Genomic DNA, 21,687 nt, shown 5'->3' with positions numbered 1-21,687 from the left:
AAATGTATTCAACCTGATGAAGAAGGACCTTTCTACGAAAACGAAGTTTAATGAGTATGGGTTCACAAAGATATACCTTCCAATCATACTTTCATTTCAACCGTCGCATACCTCAAAGAGTTGGAGAATTTAACTACTAGTCCTGCTATTTCGTATAAAGACGTACTGGTCGAGTGGCGGAAATAGCGCTTCTAAAGGTTCTGTGCACTCCAACTGTTGAAACTGGCATTGAGAGGTTATGGAAACTATACAGGGAGGAATGATGTGCTTTGGGTAAGACAGTCTCATGATGAAGCCTTTTGCACCAGCAACCAGCATGCAGTGCTATTTTCAAAATGGTCGTCAAAGAGAGCTTAATCAGACGTTGTGACATGGATTGTAACGACATGGTAACACTCCAAATTTTGTTTCGTGTAATACATTCAGTGTCTGTAGTTTTATTACTTTAACACCTGCATCGACTTAACTGCCTAAGAGATGTGACCTCGTACTGAAAATTTTAATTAAGGTCAGAAATTGCAATGGTCTATAGTATTTCAGTCATTTCCTTAATAAATTCAGTTTCAGAATTAATTTGTCAAAGTCGTTTACTATTAAGTTACTTATACCGTTAAATTCGATTATGACTTTTCTAATGATCGTGGACCTCATTTGGCTAAGCGTTTAGTGAAGTCAAACTGCGAATACGATGATTCGTGCTTAGTGTTCCGTTATCTCAAACTCAATTTGTGCAGTTTAGGTCCGTAGGTGTGTTATAAGAGTAACTACCAAAACCCCACTATTTCAAGATTTAGCGCTTGGTGATATTGAGTAGCTGTCCTCTCTGTCAGCTCAGAACTAGGGAGAGGTGTGCACTTGAGTAACTACCCTCTCTCTCATCTGTCAGCTCAGAACTAGGGAGAGGTGTACACAGATTGTCTGCTCTGTAGCTTTACGCGAAAATCGTGAATTAAAGACAAAGAAACGTCGTTAAGGGAGTATTACAAATTCTTATGGCCAAAAAAATATCAAACAAGTTATGATAAAGGGACCCTCAATTAATTTAAGATACAACATTTTTTTTCAAATTATCTTATATTAACGTATTTGTCACATTGATGGTTAAAAACATAAATTTCTACTCCCTCAATTTTTACTGTAACTTTTGTTTCTAGGTTAAAATAAATAACTAGAAAGATCGATATAAAGGTTAAAAGCAAAAACTAAAGTAAAATCAGTAATAAAATGTTATAAAGGTAAAAGTAATTTCTGTAAACTTTTCAAGCCAATAACGTATTTTATAAAGCCCCGGCATGGCCAGGTAGCTAAAGCGTTCGACTCGTAATCTGAGGGTGGCGGGTTCGAATCCCGGTCGCACCAAACATGCTCGCCCTCCCAGCCGTGAGGGCGTTATAATGTGACGGTCAATCCCACTATTCGTTTGTAAAAGAGTAGCCCAAGAGTTGGCGGTGGGTGGTGATGACTAGCTGCCTTCCTTCTAGTCTCACACTGCTAAATTAGAGACGGCTAGCGCAGATAGCCCTCGAGTGGCTTTGCGCGAAATTCATAAAACAAACAAACGTATTTTATGTAATTACAAATAGTACAAAATATATTTTTCGCTCTCACGTTTATAACAAGTCTTTAACGCACGGTTCTTTTTTTTTTTACACCAGAGGTCCCTGATTCAATTCATAACATTCAAGTTGAAAAAGTAACAAGTCACGATGTATTTCTGACATGGTCGCTTCCATATAATGGTAATTCTGAAATCACAGAATTCCAAGTTCAATGGCGGGAAGATCATGGTGAGTGTTAGTTTAGAAAGAAGAACAGTTTACCTTTTTGTTAATTACTAATTAGTCTTTCTCATAATCAGAGATGATAAGAAACACGAAGCTTACCGACTGTAGTTTTCCTTGTATTCTTTAAGATCAATGGACCCAAATAAACCAAAAACTGATGTCAGGGAGTGAAACAGCTGCTACCATAAGTAATCTCAAACCTCAAACCCTTTATAGATTTAGGGTTAGAGCAGTGAACTCAATCGGGATTGGTCGTTTCTCCAATGAAATTCAACAGGAGACTGCGGTAGAAGGTAAGTAGAAGGAAGAATACTTACTAATTATAAATGGAAGTCCCCCTTACTCCCCCTCCCAAAAAAAAACGTTGAAAATAAGTTACGAAGTCTTAAAAAAACATATCAGGATTTAGTTTCACGAAAGAAAGTTGAAGTTTAAAATAATTGGAGAGCTTCATTATTTGCACTTTTGAATAGGAAATATTTTGGCTTTCGAGACTTAGAAAAAGCTAAAGAAATAACTGTAGGTATTGTGAGAAAGACAACTTCTGGCCTAATGTTAATATAAATTGTACCATTTAAATGGAAATTTCAGACTTGCATTTTGACATAAGTTAACTCATATTGTAAGAAAGGCAAATTCTGACCTAACTTTGATATAAATTGTACAACTTATATGGAAAATGTACTTACATTTTTGACATCGGTTAATTCACTTTACCTTTATCTGAAAGAATGTTTGACTACAGAAGAGATGCTATCTAATTAATTCACTTTACCTTTTCTGAGAGAAAGTTTAACTACAGAAGAGATGTTATCTAATTAATTCATTTTACCTTTTCTGAAAGAAAGTTTCACTACAGAAGAGATGTTATCTAATAAATTCACTTTACCTTTTCTGAGAGAAAGTTTGACTACAGAAGAGATGTTATCTAATTAATTCACTTTACCTTTTCTGAAAGAAAGTTTGACTACAGAAGAGATGTTATCTAATTAATTCACTTTACCTTTTCTGAAAGAAAGTTTGACAACAGAAGAGATGTTATCTAATTAATTCACTTTACCTTTTCTGAGAGAAAGTTTAATTACAGAAGAGATATTATCTAATTAATTCATTTTACCTTTTCTGAAAGAAAGTTTGACTACAGAAGAGATGTTATCTAATTAATTCACTTTACCTTTTCTGAAAGAAAGTTTGACAACAGAAGAGATGTTATCTAATTAATTCACTTTACCTTTTCTGAGAGAAAGTTTGACTACAGAAGAGATGTTATCTAATTAATTCACTTTACCTTTTCTGAGAGAAAGTTTGACTACAGAAGAGATGTTATATAATTAATTCACTATACCTTTTCTGAAAGAAAGTTTGACTACAGAAGAGATGTTATCTAATTAATTCACTTTACCTTTTCTGAGAGAAAGTTTGACTACAGAAGAGATGTTATCTAATTAATTCACTTTACCTTCTCTGAAAGAAAGTTTGACAACAGAAGAGATGTTATCTAATTAATTCACTTTACCTTCTCTGAGAAAAAGTTTAATTACAGAAGAGATATTATCTAATTAATTCATTTTACCTTTTCTGAAAGAAAGTTTGACTACAGAAGAGATGTTATCTAATTAATTCACTTTACCTTTTCTGAGAGAAAGTTTGACTACAGAAGAGATGTTATCTAATTAATTCACTTTACCATTTCTGAAAGAAAGTTTGACTACAGAAGAGATGTTATCTAATTAATTCACTTTACCTTTTCTGAAAGAAAGTTTGACAACAGAAGAGATGTTATCTAATTAATTCACTTTACCTTTTCTGAGAGAAAGTTTGACTACAGAAGAGATGTTATCTAATTAATTCACTTTACCTTTTCTGAAAGAATGTTTGACTACAGAAGAGATGTTATCTAATTAATTCACTTTACCTTTTCTGAAAGAAAGTTTGACAACAGAAGAGATGTTATCTAATTAATTCACTTTACCTTTTCTGAGAGAAGGTTTAATTACAGAAGAGATATTATCTAATTAATTCATTTTACCTTTTCTGAAAGAAAGTTTGACTACAGAAGAGATGTTATCTAATTAATTCACTTTACCTTTTCTGAGAGAAAGTTTGACTACAGAAGAGATGTTATCTAATTAATTCACTTTACCATTTCTGAAAGAAAGTTTGACTACAGAAGAGATGTTATCTAATTAATTCACTTTACCTTTTCTGAAAGAAAGTTTGACAACAGAAGAGATGTTATCTAATTAATTCACTTTACCTTTTCTGAGAGAAAGTTTGACTACAGAAGAGATGTTATCTAATTAATTCACTTTACCTTTTCTGAGAGAAAGTTTGACTACAGAAGAGATGTTATCTAATTAATTCACTTTACCTTTTCTGAAAGAATGTTTGACTACAGAAGAGATGTTATCTAATTAATTCACTTTACCTTTTCTGAAAGAATGTTTGACTACAGAAGAGATGTTATATAATTAATTCACTTTACCTTTTCTGAAAGAAAGTTTGACTACAGAAGAGATGTTATCTAATTAATTCACTTTACCTTTTCTGAGAGAAAGTTTGACTACAGAAGAGATGTTATCTAATTAATTCACTTTACCTTTTCTGAAAGAAAGTTTGACTACAGAAGAGATGTTATCTAATTAATTCACTTTACCTTTTCTGAAAGAATGTTTGACTACAGAAGAGATGTTATTTAATTAATTCACTTTACCTTTTCTGAGAGAAAGTTTGACTACAGAAGAGATGTTTTCTAATTAATTCTCTTTACCATTTCTGAAAGAAAGTTTGACTACAGAAGAGATGTTATCTAATTAATTCACTTTACCTTTTCTGAAAGAGAGTTTGACTACAGAAGAGATGTTATCTAATTAATTCACTTTACCTTTTCTGAAAGAAAGTTTGACAACAGAAGAGATGTTATCTAATTAATTCACTTTACCTTTTCTGAGAGAAAGTTTAATTACAGAAGAGATATTATCTAATTAATTCATTTTACCTTTTCTGAAAGAAAGTTTGACTACAGAAGAGATGTTATCTAATTAATTCACTTTACCTTTTCTGAAAGAAAGTTTGACAACAGAAGAGATGTTATCTAATTAATTCACTTTACCTTTTCTGAGAGAAAGTTTGACAACAGAAGAGATGTTATCTAATTAATTCACTTTACCTTTTCTGAGAGAAAGTTTGACTACAGAAGAGATGTTATATAATTAATTCACTATACCTTTTCTGAAAGAAAGTTTGACTACAGAAGAGATGTTATCTAATTAATTCACTTTACCTTTTCTGAGAGAAAGTTTGACTACAGAAGAGATGTTATCTAATTAATTCACTTTACCTTCTCTGAAAGAAAGTTTGACAACAGAAGAGATGTTATCTAATTAATTCACTTTACCTTCTCTGAGAAAAAGTTTAATTACAGAAGAGATATTATCTAATTAATTCATTTTACCTTTTCTGAAAGAAAGTTTGACTACAGAAGAGTTGTTATCTAATTAATTCACTTTACCTTTTCTGAGAGAAAGTTTGACTACAGAAGAGATGTTATCTAATTAATTCACTTTACCATTTATGAAAGAAAGTTTGACTACAGAAGAGATGTTATCTAATTAATTCACTTTACCTTTTCTGAAAGAAAGTTTGACAACAGAAGAGATGTTATCTAATTAATTTACTTTACCTTTTCTGAGAGAAAGTTTGACTACAGAAGAGATGTTATCTAATTAATTCACTTTACCTTTTCTGAAAGAATGTTTGACTACAGAAGAGATGTTATCTAATTAATTCACTTTACCTTTTCTGAAAGAAAGTTTGACAACAGAAGAGATGTTATCTAATTAATTCACTTTACCTTTTCTGAGAGAAGGTTTAATTACAGAAGAGATATTATCTAATTAATTCATTTTACCTTTTCTGAAAGAAAGTTTGACTACAGAAGAGATGTTATCTAATTAATTCACTTTACCTTTTCTGAGAGAAAGTTTGACTACAGAAGAGATGTTATCTAATTAATTCACTTTACCATTTCTGAAAGAAAGTTTGACTACAGAAGAGATGTTATCTAATTAATTCACTTTACCTTTTCTGAAAGAAAGTTTGACAACAGAAGAGATGTTATCTAATTAATTCACTTTACCTTTTCTGAGAGAAAGTTTGACTACAGAAGAGATGTTATCTAATTAATTCACTTTACCTTTTCTGAGAGAAAGTTTGACTACAGAAGAGATGTTATCTAATTAATTCACTTTACCTTTTCTGAAAGAATGTTTGACTACAGAAGAGATGTTATCTAATTAATTCACTTTACCTTTTCTGAAAGAATGTTTGACTACAGAAGAGATGTTATATAATTAATTCACTTTACCTTTTCTGAAAGAAAGTTTGACTACAGAAGAGATGTTATCTAATTAATTCACTTTACCTTTTCTGAGAGAAAGTTTGACTACAGAAGAGATGTTATCTAATTAATTCACTTTACCTTTTCTGAAAGAAAGTTTGACTACAGAAGAGATGTTATCTAATTAATTCACTTTACCTTTTCTGAAAGAATGTTTGACTACAGAAGAGATGTTATTTAATTAATTCACTTTACCTTTTCTGAGAGAAAGTTTGACTACAGAAGAGATGTTTTCTAATTAATTCTCTTTACCATTTCTGAAAGAAAGTTTGACTACAGAAGAGATGTTATCTAATTAATTCACTTTACCTTTTCTGAAAGAGAGTTTGACTACAGAAGAGATGTTATCTAATTAATTCACTTTACCTTTTCTGAAAGATAGTTTGACTACAGAAGAGATGTTATCTAATTAATTCACTTTACCTTTTCTGAAAGAAAGTTTGACAACAGAAGAGATGTTATTTAATTAATTCACTTTACCTTTTCTGAGAGAAAGTTTGACTACAAAAGAGATGTTATCTAATTAATTCACTTTACCTTTTCTGAAAGAATGTTTGACTACAGAAGATATGTTATATAATTAATTCACTTTTCCTTTTCTGAAAGAAAGTTTGACTACAGAAGAGATGTTATCTAATTAATTCACTTTACCTTTTCTGAGAGAAAGTTTGACTACAGAAGAGATGTTATTTAATTAATTCACTTTACCTTTTCTGAAAGAAAGTTTGACTACAGAAGAGATGTTATCTAATAAATTCACTTTACCTTTTCTGAAAGAAAGTTTGACTACAGAAGAGATGTTATCTAATTAATTCACTTTACCATTTCTGAAAGAAAGTTTGACTACAGAAGAGATGTTATCTAATTAATTCACTTTACCTTTTCTGAAAGAAAGTTTGACAACAGAAGAGATGTTATCTAATTAATTCACTTTACCTTTTCTGAAAGAATGTTTGACTACAGAAGAGATGTTATATAATTAATTCACTTTACCTTTTCTGAAAGAAAGTTTGACTACAGAAGAGATGTTATCTAATTAATTCACTTTACCTTTTCTGAGAGAAAGTTTGACTACAGAAGAGATGTTATCTAATTAATTCACTTTACCTTTTCTGAAAGAAAGTTTGACTACAGAAGAGATGTTATCTAATTAATTCACTTTACCTTTTCTGAAAGAATGTTTGACTACAGAAGAGATGTTATTTAATTAATTCACTTTACCTTTTCTGAGAGAAAGTTTGACTACAGAAGAGATGTTTTCTAATTAATTCACTTTACCATTTCTGAAAGAAAGTTTGACTACAGAAGAGATGTTATCTAATTAATTCACTTTACCTTTTCTGAAAGAAAGTTTGACTACAGAAGAGATGTTATCTAATTAATTCACTTTACCTTTTCTGAAAGAAAGTTTGACTACAGAAGAGATGTTATCTAATTAATTCACTTTACCTTTTCTGAAAGAAAGTTTGACTACAGAAGAGATGTTATTTAATTAATTCACTTTACCTTTTCTGAGAGAAAGTTTGACTACAAAAGAGATGTTATCTAATTAATTCACTTTACCTTTTCTGAAAGAAAGTTTGACTACAGAAGAGATGTTATCTAATTAATTCACTTTACCTTTTCTGAAAGAATGTTTGACTACAGAAGAGATGTTATTTAATTAATTCACTTTACCTTTTCTGAGAGAAAGTTTGACTACAGAAGAGATGTTATCTAATTAATTCACTTTACCATTTCTGAAAGAAAGTTTGACTACAGAAGAGATGTTATCTAATTAATTCACTTTACCTTTTTTGAAAGAAAGTTTGACTACAGAAGAGATGTTATCTAATTAATTCACTTTACCTTTTCTGAAAGAAAGTTTGACTACAGAAGAGGTGTTATCTAATTAATTCACTTTACCTTTTCTGAAAGAAAGTTTGACTACAGAAGAGATGTTATTTAATTAATTCACTTTACCTTTTCTGAGAGAAAGTTTGACTACAGAAGAGATGTTATCTAATTAATTCACTTTACCATTTCTGAAAGAAAGTTTAACTACAGAAGAGATGTTATCTAATTAATTCACTTTACCTTTTCTGAGAGAAAGTTTGACTACAGAAGAGATGTTATCTAATTAATTCACTTTACCATTTCTGAAAGAAAGTTTGACTACAGAAGAGATGTTATCTAATTAATTCACTTTACCTTTTCTGAAAGAAAGTTTGACAACAGAAGAGATGTTATCTAATTAATTCATTTTACCTTTTCTGAGAGAAGGTTTAATTACAGAAGAGATATTATCTAATTAATTCACTTTACCTTTTTTGAGAGAAAGTTTGACTACAGAAGAGACGTTATCTATTGTTTATGTTAAATTTATTTCTAAATCACCGTGTTTTGAAAAGATCTAAAACCTTTGTTTTATTTTGCCAGTAACGCACATATAATATTTTCGCAATTATCACGACGTTATTCGATGTTTTCTATCAGTGCATCAAAATCCTGGAAATTAGGAAAGACTATTCTATATGAGTGATATAACCAGGAGAAATGAGCAGAATACGAAATAGAAACCAGTGTTCATAAATAAATACACGTGATATATGATTGTGCTAATTTTTAGATTGTTTGTTTGTTTGAATTTCGCGCAAAGCTACTCGAGGACTATCTTCGCTAGCCGTCCCTAATTTAGCAGTGTAAGACTAGAGGGAAGGCAGCTAGTCATCACCACCTACCGCCAACTCTTGAGATACTCTTTTACTAACGAATAATGGAATTGACCGTCACATTATAACACTCCTACGACTAAGAGGGCGAGCTTGTTTGGTGTGATAGAGATTCGAACCATTGACCATCAGATGGAGAGTCGGATGCCTTAACCACCTGGCCATTCCGGGCCAATAATCCTCAGAAACCAAATTGAAACTGTAATTAGTTTGTATGGATATTTCAATCTTGAGAAAAATTACCCTGAAACACGTGATTGTTTCTGTTTACCATTTTTAATTTCCCATTCATTGTATTTAGTTATGTATGACGACTGTTTCATTCCTGGATATCTCGTAGTACAGTGCTCGCTTTTCTCCTTAAATTGCAAATACTTTAAGGAAACAGCCTTCATCTGAATTATTAAATGTCTACTGAGATGAAAACCAAATTTTACAGAAGTGTTCGTGTAATGTTGTACAATTAAAACTGTAAAACTTTAAAAGCGCATCTTTATTTTTTCTATAAATGTTGTTCTCGATGGAACAGTGCTACGTTTGCAGACTTACAATGTTAAAATCCGAGGTTCGATTCCGCGGTGGATACACCAGGTATTCGTATGTGGCCTTTCCTCTACAAAAAAAACGAACAAATTTTTATCTTCATCGCATTTGTTTGTAAGAACTTTCCTCCTGTAGGTTTTCTTTGTTATTATAACTACCACTCGTCCAGTAGTTTAGTAACTATAGGAAACTTCTCTCGCGTTTTCTTTTATAAGTGTACCAAACACGGCATTACAATCTGTATACAACACGGTTTTAGGTATACCAAAAACACTATTACAATCTGTATATACAAGGTTTTAGGTATACCAAACACAATATTACAATCTGTATATACAAGATTTTAGGTATAGTATACCAAAAACAGTATCACAATCTGTATGTAACACGGTTTTAGGTATACCAAAAACACTATTACAATCTGTATATACAAGGTTTTAGGTATACCAAACACAATATTACAATCTGTATATACAATGTTTTAGGTATACCAAACACAATATTACAATCTGTATATAACACGGTTTTAACTGTACTAAAACATGACATTACAATATGCATACAATGTTTCAAATATATTCATAAAGCATTACGGTCTGCATGTAACACGGTTTCTATAGTTTCAAAACAATCGCAGTATCTATCTATTATTTAGTGTAAACTGTGTGACAAGACACTGACTTCTCGATACCGATTTTAAGTGCATATAATTTCCATAAATATATATTAGAAACAAGATGCTACAGATGTGTTAGTCGTTGTGTCTGCACACTGCTTACGTATGTAAGTTTCTTCATCGAAACTCGAAAACGTATGTTTTCATTTAGCTCCGAGCTATTCTATTATCGTGACAAAACTATCTGTTCTACACACATGAAAAACATTCTTAATAAGTCTGCTCACTGTAGTCGTTGTGTTTCTTGTTTTTTTTTAATGAGCTCTCCATGTAAGTATAGAAGTTGGAAAAATATATTATTTCTAATTTGATATATTGAACGGCCGACTTTGGCGTAAGAAACTTAATACAAAGTACTACAAACAAGCGTATTTCAACAAACGTCATAGAGGTAAAGATATAGAAAAGAAATTAGGAAGAAAAGTACATACTGCTAACAACTTTGGCTTTTGTAGAAATGAAACAAATTAATTGCCTATTAGATATACACGTTGTACGTAGGTAGACGTTTAACAATAGTTCATGTAACTAAACTATGGATAACTTAGAATATACGCATCTATATACATTCATTAATACATTAGCTGTATACCATTCTTCTGGCAATCTAGTAACGTATTTGTATTTGTCTTAGTGTTTGTAAAATAATTTTTCCCAATGTACTTATATCCACGAGGGACAACTAAAAATAATGTTCATTTTACTTCCAAGCTCCTCAGACTGCGCCATCTGGTGTCAGAGCTGTTGCAGTAAGCTCCAGAGAAATTCTTGTGTCATGGCTGGTAGGTGCTTTTTTTATTTATTTATAATAATTTTTTTATCATTCTTCTTCTTTGAACGACTTTTTTCTCAATTTTGAAGCAGAAATTGTACTTCTGTGTTTCGAATACGTTTCTCTTTTCTATCCAACAATTTTTTTTCTCCTTTTCAAAGAAGAAACTGAAAAACTAACAAAGGATATTTGACATGAAATTCGATGAACCAAAGAGCAACAAACGTCAATATAAATTTTGGATCGATGTAATGCCGTATTCTTAAGCCTTGTGTCGAACAGCGCAGCATCATGTGCTGAGACGAATCAGAGAAATAGATTCACGTTCACAGAGTTGAAAAAGTTATGCTAAAACGATTTTGAATACGCAAACCTGAAACTTACGTGACAACCACAGACTATCAGAGTGGAACAGGATGTATCAGAATCGCATTTTTTTCCATTATTTGGCGTTTTGTAAATAACGTAATATTGCAGAAAATCGATCGTTGTGGGGAGATAGGTAGTAACCTCTTCAAATGCAAAATACCCGGTATTCTTACACTCGCAGTAACACAACGGTACGTCTGCTTATTTATAACGCTAGAAACTGGGTTTCGATACCCTTGGTAGTCAGAGCACATACAGATAGCCCATTGTATAGCTTTGTGTCCAGCTTCAAACAAAACAAATAAGCTCATGTTGTAAAGATCGAGATTTATAATTTCAAAAGAAATGCAATGTTCTTGCCCTTAATAACATTAAAAGTCAAAAGAATGTGGATCAGCTTAGGGTACCAGGACCATAAGAAAACGTGTTGCAAAAACGTCGTACTCAAAGCGTGGTAAGCAAAGTTTCAGAAACCACTATGCAACAACTATGAAAGATATCCGTTGGAAAAGAAGCAAATAGGATACGAGTTCCCCGAGAAAAAAATTCCAGTCATATCTCCTTTATTATCATTGCATATCTCAAGCAGTTGGAGAATGAAACAAGAATCCATGATATTACATACGATGTCATGCCGTTCCAGTTGCTGGACGCAGCAGCTATGAATTTTTGTGCGACTAGACGCTTTAAACAGGTGTTGGTTAATCTTTATATTTGCACATTAGATGAATTATGGAAAGATTAAAAGAAGAGAGGTGTGTTTTTGCACATGACAATTTTACGACGAAGCCTTTTGAAATGGAAACTATGCTACAGGGCTATTTCAAGATGTGAGATGGTCAGAAAGAGAATCCCCCCAGTGGCACAGCGATATATCTCTGGATTACATCACTAGAAATCGAGTTTCCATACCCGTAATGAGCAGAGCACAGGTAACCCACTGTGTAGTTTTGTGCTTAGTCACAAATACACAGAAATACCATAGCCGGACTTTTCCACATGGACTGTAACCACGTGACAAGGCTGCATATCATTTTAATACCACGTACTCAACTTTTGTGAACATAAATGTATATAGAGAGAAACATTGATATGAAAATAAGTATATATATATATATGTATGTGTGAGTTTGTATACATGTAAACAAAACTAGATATAAAATAACATTATACTTACTTTTCTGTATGAAAACAAACCAGCATTGTAAATAATTTATCCAATTGATCCATTATTCAAAAAATCCATGTATGTCTATGTTTACAAATACCGTGTTTTCTCCGATGTTTGGAGATACTTCATATATTTATTTAATGTGTAGTGATGGTATATTTGTTTAATATGTAAAGATACTATAATTATCTAATGCCTATAGATACCATATTTAGGTAATGACTGAAGATATGTTTGTCCAATGTTTAGAGATACAATATTTGTTTAGCGCGAAGAGCTACTATTTGTGCCTAATATAAGGAGACAACTCGTTTGGAATACTTCTCGGTAAACGTGTCCATTTTGCCGTTTATCACCTGCGAAGGAGACTGGGCTGAATTACTGTGAAATAAGTCAAAATGAGTCATTAACGTTAACTCCAGCTCTTGTGCCTTATAGCGTCTCTACACTGCGGTTTACCTAGAAATATTGAACCTGAAATGAAGGAAAGGCGCCTATGTTGTGCTATAAAAAATAGATATTGTTTTTATATAAAAAAATTGGACACTTTTCCAAATAGATATTCTTATAGAGATTTATTATTAATGGGCCCATTGATATTCTGTAGCCATACATTAGAATGGAATGACGTAGAATGATTAGAAATCGATTACCTTTAAATGTTGGTCTACATTGCGGTGTAAGTGAAAAATGATGTAATTTTTTTCAAACACGCTATTGCGCATGTACATATTTTCAGAGAGCAGTCTCTCTTTCTCTTTTTATCTCACCTGGAATTTTTTACTTTCTGAGAGTATTTTAGTCGCGTTGTCTGTTTGTTTGTTTGTTTAGCCTAATTTAGCAGGGTAAGACTAGAGGAAAGACAGCTAGTCATCGCCACTCACCGCCAAATCTTGGACTACTCTTTTGCCAACGAATAGTGGGATTGACCCTCACATTATAACTCCCCCACTGTTGAAAGGGCGGGCATGTTTGGTGCGACCATGATTCGAACCCGCGACCTTCAGATTGCGAGTTAAACGCCTTAACCCACCTGTCCATGCCGGGCCGTGTCTGTCGGAATGGGTGTTGGGTATTGAATATGGGCAGTTTAACTCAAACATATACATATATAAGTAGATAAACGTTTTTCTTGTACTGGATGTTATCTGAAAATCAAATTCAAAAGATCAGATATCATTTATTTCCGAAATAAGAAGAAGGAAATAGGGCACTCTATTTCTATCGAAACACAGTTGTAGCTCCTGTATTGGTTAACTCGCATTAATTTATCTTGCATTATTTATTACACTTTCTACACTCAAGTTACAGCTCCCCAGTGGCACAGCGGTATGTCTGCGGACTCACACCTCTAGAAAACGGATTTTGATACCCGTGGTGGGGAGAGGCACAGATAGCCCTTTGTGTAGCTTTGTGCTTAATACCAAAACAATCAGTCAGTTCTCCCCAGTGGCACAGCGGTATGTCTGCGGACTTGCAACGCTAAAAACGGGTTTTGATACTCGTGGTGGGCGGAGCACAGATAGCCCTTTGTGTAGCTTTGTGCTTAATACCAAAACAATTAATAAAACTACAAGTGCCAGTTTTATAACTTCCTCTATTTTTCTCCTTTTGGTCTATTAGAACGTATCACTGTTAAAGTTACCACACTCCAAATATAGCTATGCTCGGATCCAATATTAACGATACAATTTATAAAGTAATGAATATTCTTTATGATCCAATTATTTCCCATATGAATAACTGATGCTGATTAGGTGTCCATTTCCATGGAAATTTGTGCCGACGATTGCGCAGTGACCTTTAATTTAATAGTGCGATACACCGAATCCAGTCATTTTGTATTACGTCAACTTCAAAGACATTGATCATTACACTGTTCTCTTCAGTGGTTCCTCAGCAGAGCTCCAAGGTTTAATCTAATTTGCAACAGTCAACAGTCGTGTTTTACGTTACATGCTTACTTTGTTGCTTTATTTAACTTGTTCATTTCTAATTATCCGATTTACCCATGTAGAGAAGTAATATAATTAATACGTTTTAAACATGAGCTTTTCACGTATGTTGCATGTTTTGTATCGTGAGTTACACATGTCAGTGACATATATCGTGATATGACGCGACGAGTGATTTTCAAAATATACACTCTCTATAATATTGTTTTAATAACATTTGTTGTTATAAACACGTAGTAGATTGCAAAGTCCACATATAATGCAAACTCAAGATAGAATTTTTAATAAAACAATGAAGAAATTTATGATCCGTAATAAAAGTACACCTCCCCTCCCTCCCTTCAAGAGAGCCAGTGACAACTAAAATCTGGATTGAGGCTCAAAGCGATGAACCCCGCACAGGTTGCTTATTGTGTGGTTTTGCTCTAAAACAAACCAAAACGACCAAATAAAAGTTAAATTCTTTCCTTCGAAGCCTTTGGTGTAAGATTTAATGTTGTTTTTACAGGTTCATTTTACTTTGACATCTCAAGGGAAGATGGACGAGACATCAGAAAGATGTCTGTCTATTTTATAAATCTGCTGTGTTTTATTTAAAGTTTCTGTATTATCTCAACATTAAAACTCGTAAAGCAGAAAATATTTTCCTTTGAATCGAAAGATCGAAGGTATATTCGGAATCTACAGTAGCGTTCTCTTGTGGCCAATATTAAATTATTATTTTTAGCAGTATCATATGGCACAACGATAAATATGGAGGTTGACAGAACTGTGACCGGTAAGGTGAATGTATCTGCTTTACCAGTTTTGTGTTTTTCTTATGTATAGTTTTGTAAGAACCACTAGTTTTTGTGTGTGTTTTCTTATAGCACATCAGACTATCTGCTGAGTCATGTATAATGGTGCAGAAGTTCTGTGAATATTCTACTATTCTATTCTATTGTTGTTATAGATTGGTGGAAGCTATTACCGGGGTCCGTGCACTCTTCTAAGTAGCAATTTCATCTACAAATTGCGATGCGTATCCATAGCTTATGTCGTATCCACAGATTATGTCGCCTAGGAATACATGACTGACAAACGTGATGACCGAAATAGGGCTAACTACCTATCTTTGAGAGACACCTGGCTCGGGAGTGAAGTCTCGAAAATGTGCCCTCTACGTTTAACTCTACGTTTTCTGTTTTCCATAAAACTGGATAGTCAGCGAATAATACTTAGCGGTAGTACAAATTACGACATTCCGATCATTGAATCATTGCCAAATGCTTTCTCGAAATCGACAAAATATGGTACAGTGCGGTTTTCTTTAAATAAAGCTTTCTACTATGGATTCAGCTAATTAGATAATTTTTGTTTATTTGAATCAATTTTTGAGTTCCGGGTCTTTTGATGTGATTTACAGGTAAATAAAGAGTCTGCGATATGTTATTTAACAGACTGTTGTGTTTGTTCATTCGTTTTTTTTTTTAATTTCACTCAAAACTACTCGGGGACTATTTGCGTTTGCTGTCCCTAACTTAGTAGTGATAAAGTACAAAGAATCGTAGAATTAAACGTCACGTTATAACTCTCCCACGGTTAAAAGGGCGACCGTGTTCGATGACGAAGATTCGAACCCTCGACCCGCAGGTTGCGAATCGATTAATTTGGAACTGGTATACTAGAGAGAGAAGGCAGCTGATTATCACCATCCGCCGCCAGTTGGGATACTCTTGTTTTACAAAATTGTAAGACTTTACTATCAGCATTATAGCGCACTGTGACTCCAGAGTGCAGAGATACGTCTAACAGCAACGGGATACAAACCATATTTCATCGTATTTACAGTTCGGACAAGCTCAACAATTGGTTACGACCAGGTCCATATATGCATAAACAAAAAGTGGTTCAATAAACTCTTCACGAGAGAACCATAAAACCAGAAATTACTGATAATGCCATTGGTTCTTAAATGTGTATGTCCGACGTGGAATAAGGCTAAGTTGTTTTCGTATAGCATTGAAATCTATTGTTACCAAGGGTTGTGAGTTTATGTGCTCAAGTAAATACACTTAATCCTCTGTATTAATAGTAACGTTAAAATGTTCTCAAGTCAATTGAACATTTTGCCGCTAGGACTGTTTTGTTTGTTTTTTGGTGTTTTTTTTTAATTTCGCGCAAACCTACTCGAGGGCTATGTGCGCTAGTCGTCCCTAATTTAGCAGTGTAAGACTAGAGGGAAGGCAGTTAGTCATCATCACTCACCGCCAACTCTTTGGCTACTTTTTTACCAACGAATAGTGGGATTGACCGTCACATTATAACGCCCCCACGGCTGAAAGGGCGAACATATTTGGTGCGACCGGTTATCGAACCCGCGACCCTCGGATTACGAGTCAAACGCCTTAACACACTTGGCCGTGCCGGGCCTGATCTAGGACTGTTACTCGTCTCTATCTTGTGTACATATAATTTTGCTCTCGCTCAGTGTAATGAATTCCAATATATTTTTTCTTATTTATATATTTTTTAACTTTGATATGAATATTCTTTACGTAACACTACGTGAGAACAACACGGAAATATAATTTATTTTTAAATTTGTGTTAAACAGGTTTTAAAAAATGTGTAGATGTAACTAAACTGGCCTCACAGAAATATCATTGGGTCAGAGGTAGGCTTTATAGACTATAACGCAAAAATTCGAGTTTCGATCCCTGTCTAGCTCTGCACTTACAACCGGCCCGGCATGGCCAGGTGGTTAAGGCACTCGACTCGTAATTGAGGGTCGCGGGTTCGAATCTCCGTCACACCAAACAAGCTCGCCTTTTCAGCCGTGGGCGCGTTATAATATAATGGTCAAGCCCACTATTCGCTAGTAAAAGAGTTGGCGGTGCATGGTGATGACTAGCTGCCTTCCGTCTAGTCTTACACTGCTAAATTAGGGACAGCTAACCCAGAGACCCCTTGTTCAGCTTTGCGCGAAATTCAAAACAAACCAAAAGATTTCACACACTATGGAAACAAACTGAAGAACACAAACGGAAACTTTGGTTGCTCTTAGTGCATCATTAGGCAGTGGGATTATTTATTGTGATAAGCAATGTTGTAGATAAATTGTCATAAATAGCGTTGTAGTTAGGCTTAGGTAGCATGAAATTTTTCTTGTTTAATCGGTGAATTATGAGAGAATTATTTTTCACCCTATCAAATACATGGATCAGGTGTTTATGATGCTCGACTAACAATCTGAGGGTCGCGGGTTCGAATCTATATCACACTAAACATGTTCGCTCTTTCAGCCGTGGGGGCGTTATAATGCCAAGCCCACTACTCGTTGATGAAAGAGTAGCCCAAGGGGTGGCTGTGGGTGGTAAATAATTCTGCTTTTCCTGTAGTATTACACTGCTAAATTAGGGACGGCTAACACAACAAACGAACCAATCACAAGAGTAAGGACTCATTACATCGGTGTAACTTTGCGCGAAATTCATAACAAATAAATTGAGTACATTTTTACTTTTGTGTATCAACAACATACAACAATAGATTACGTATTTCTTAATCCACGATTATGGCACGAAATGTTATAAAACTATACACAATCGCTAAAAAATTTGTTTTTTTCATCTGCTAAATAATTTAGTAAAATAAATTAATTGTTATTTGCTAATCAGTAACTTGCTAATCAGTAAAGTATTTGTGGTAACTACAGGAGACCCTAAACATCGTACAGTTCTTTTATTATTTTATTCATATTTAACATTTAAAAAAATCGTTATTATTAAGCTATTATATGGATTAAAAGCTAATCTAAATCTCCTTCGCTGACCGATCGAACCTCATACAGTATTATTGGCAATTACGGTTAAAGAAATCGATAAGAGAGGAGATGCTGCGCTGACGTATCAGTAGATTTCGATCATTATTGGTTATTGTTGTTTTTTGTGTTATTTGTTTTATGGCATTACGTACCTATAGTTTGATTGGTACATTAAATACGATGCAGTTTGTACCATGTTACTCACTACTTTGTGTGTGTTTTGATCTGTGTTATTAGCTTACTTTTATCGAAAGTATCAGACATTTCCAGCCTGATCGAATTTTGAAACAGTCGGGTTTTCATTTTTCGGATTCATTTTGTTCGTCAGTTTCATAATTCAATTCTGGCTATAATCAGGCCCTGCGTGGTCAGGCGGTTAAGGCGCTCGACTGGTAATCCGAGGGTCGCAAATTCGAATCCCCGTCGCACCAAACATGCTCGCCCTTTAAACCGTGGGGGCGTTATAATGTCACGGTCAATCCCACTATTCTTTGGTAAAAGAGTAGCCCAAAAGTTGACGGTGGGTGGTGATGACTAGCTGCCTTCCGTCTAGTGTTATATTGGTGAAATAGGAAAGGCTAGCACAGATAGCCCTCGTGTAGCTTTGCGTGAAATTCTAAAACAAACAGTCTGTATTCAGGGTTTTGGGGCTGTTGTTTTTCGAATAATTTTAATTAGATGACAAATGAGTAACGTGTACACGATAATCCGAAGACACTCTATCTTAAAGTCTTTTGCCATCCATTCGCATTAATAAGTCAATTTGAAGAAAGGCCGCTAAAGTTTACTAAAACCGTACATCGCTTGTGGAGAAATGTTCACAACCAGATGTTCTGACTTATTGACCAGAAGACGTTTCTCTCAGTAAACGTGTGAAATAGACATCAGTCGGACAAAAGTACACGACCGATACACGACCTCGTCTCAAGCTGTACTGGAGACTGTGTGCTACACTTAGATTTACCAAAGCAAATCATAAAAAAAAAGAACTGTATTTAGTGTACTGAAGGTACCATATACCCCTTACAAAGTGTTATCTGGATATGGTCCTTTCACCCGAAAAAACAAACAAACTAAAAATGTCTTTATACAGGGTGTTCGAAAATCCACTGTGCAGTTTTGTACAACAGCATTCATTCAGTCTATTTCAAGCCAGCAACTGATAGCGGTGTTTAGAAACAAAATAAGAAGGATACAAGCCTGTATTGATGCCAACGAGGGTCACTTTCAACATTGTTTATAATTGTCATTCATATTTACCTCCTGTATTTTGTATTGAAACATGTCTGTTAATAAATAATATATGTGCACACTGACTTTCCGAACACCCTGTGCTATACTTTTTATATGAAAATATCTTGAAATGGGTACAAAGATATATTATGTCACATATTGTGTGCCATACCACTGTGAATAATTTGTACATAATGAAAATAAAAAATACGACATAATTGTGTTACGTTTCTGAAAACTGCTACAAATTTGACCGAATGCTCCCAAAAATGGGTCCAGACTTTGAAGAATTAGGCTTAACTAAGGAAAACCCGGAAAATTAATTAAACTTCAAATCATGACATTAATTGGTATGCCCTAAGTTATAAATAACTGATATTTTATTGCAAGTGTTCCGTAGCACGTGCTCGTTCTCTTCTCAAATACTTCGTGTTGCGGTTTATTTGTTTGTTGTTTTTTGTTTTTTTTGTAGGGTCCCAACTATGTGTTATGCCTGTAATGTTTATCTTGACAATATTAGAAACGTCTGCTTGTCTCTGGAATAAATGAACTTTAAATATCATAGAATACGTACGATCTTAATTAAAGTGATACAAAGACAGAACGATCACCTTCAAAACGGCTTTAGAAATAAACCAAATTTTAAGTTTGTTTTTCTATACGTAGCTCTTGAGAGAACCAGGAACAGGAGATTATGTGAAAGGTTACTACGTTGGGATAAAACCACGAGGCTCATCACATCCCTTCACCTACAGAACTGTGGTGCTCAGAGACGAAGACTTGGCCGAACTAGAGATCTCAGGCCTAGAGCGAAACACCGACTACGTTGTTGTTGTTCAGGCTTTCAACAGCAAGGGTCCAGGTCCTTCGTCAGACGAAGTTTACATGAGAACTCCCCAGTTTGGTAAGTTCATGAAAATGGCAGTCAAAAGACGTTGGTTATAGCAGGCAGGATCAGTGATACTAATGTGTATACAGAGGATAAACTGCTTTATTTGTTACGGCATGCAGGGGCCGTTGTTACAAAGGAATTCTGCAGAAAACGTGTTGTCATGTTTGTTCAGGCAGGCAGAGACAGTTGTTTCAAAGGAATTAATTCTACAGAAGACGTGTTGCCATGTTTATTAGGGCACGCAGGGCGGTTGTTACATGAGAATCCTACAGAAAACCTGTTGCCATGTTTATTAGGGCACGCAGGGGCGGTTGTTACATGAGAATTCTCAGAAAACCCGTTGCCATGTTTATTAGGGAACACAGGGGCGGTTGTTACATGAGAATTTCTACAGAAAACGTGTTGCCATGTTTCGTAAAATAAATGGTAGCTGGTTAATAAGGTGGTTCAATGAAGGAATTACCATGCGGTTTGGCCTACGAGTGGCTATGAGTTTTGCATTTTTTGGACAATAAATGTCATTGTACCGATATGAATATGTTCTATTATTCTGCCAGACACCTCGTACATTCATCAAAGTCTCAAATTTCCAATAAAAAATGTTTTTTTTAAATTCTTGGGATTTGTTAGTTGATTTACCTTAAACTACGGACCCCGGCATGGCCAAGTGGTTAAGGCGTTCGACTCGTAATCAGAGGGTCACGAGTTCGAATCCCCGTCGCACCAAATATGCTCGTCTCTTTCAGCCGTAGGGGCGTTATAATGTTACGGCCAATCCCACTATCCATTGGTAAAAGAGTAGTCCAATAGTTGACAGTGGGTGGTGATGACTAGCTGTCCTCCCTCTAGTCTTACACTGCTAAATTAGGGACGGCTAGCGCAGATGGTCCTTGAATAGCTTTGCGCGAAATTCAAAACAAACCAAACCAAACAAGCCTTAAACTACAATGATGGCATACGTTAATAACAATGTTTAATTACAGTGTAATGTCTATCTAATGAACTAAAGATTAGGATTAGTTTTATGGTTTCTAGTGCCTTAATCTAATGAACTGAAGATTAGGACTAGTTTTATGGTTTCTAGTGCCTTAATAGTGGGAAATGAATACAATATCATAACCACCTTCGGTTTCAGAATTTTAGAAACCTTGTATGTCATGTTGTTATAAAAGAACATACTTGTACAATTTTCAAATTAATGTAACTCCCTAATGGTATCTCAATTTGACAAATAATGTGGTCGAATTCTATATCTAATATTATATTATTGTGGTTGTTCTCCACGAGCCGTTATTTATTGTTTTGAATCAAAGTTATATCTGATTACATAACTCTGCTTGAATGGTCATACACAAGAACTGACAAAATGAATATAAT

At 34.2% G+C, this 21,687-nt stretch overlaps 1 protein-coding gene across 1 annotated transcript in view; it reads left to right on the top strand.

Moving 5' to 3' along the window:
* The window catches only part of LOC143245774 (cell adhesion molecule Dscam2-like), a 73,236-nt gene extending 52,873 nt beyond the window's left edge, over positions 1 to 20,363 (top strand). The window contains exons 9-12 of the mRNA XM_076492028.1: positions 1,656 to 1,787; positions 1,913 to 2,077; positions 10,825 to 10,895; positions 20,085 to 20,363. Of these exons, the coding sequence (XP_076348143.1) occupies positions 1,656 to 1,787; positions 1,913 to 2,077; positions 10,825 to 10,895; positions 20,085 to 20,363 (647 nt within the window). The remainder of the gene's footprint in view (positions 1 to 1,655; positions 1,788 to 1,912; positions 2,078 to 10,824; positions 10,896 to 20,084) is intronic.
* The last annotated feature ends 1,324 nt before the right edge of the window (positions 20,364 to 21,687 follow it).

This window comes from Tachypleus tridentatus, chromosome 3 (genome assembly GCF_004210375.1).
Source record: "Tachypleus tridentatus isolate NWPU-2018 chromosome 3, ASM421037v1, whole genome shotgun sequence".
NCBI classification, from domain to species: Eukaryota; Metazoa; Arthropoda; class Merostomata; order Xiphosura; family Limulidae; genus Tachypleus; species Tachypleus tridentatus.
This window is presented reverse-complemented; position numbering and strand designations above follow the sequence as displayed.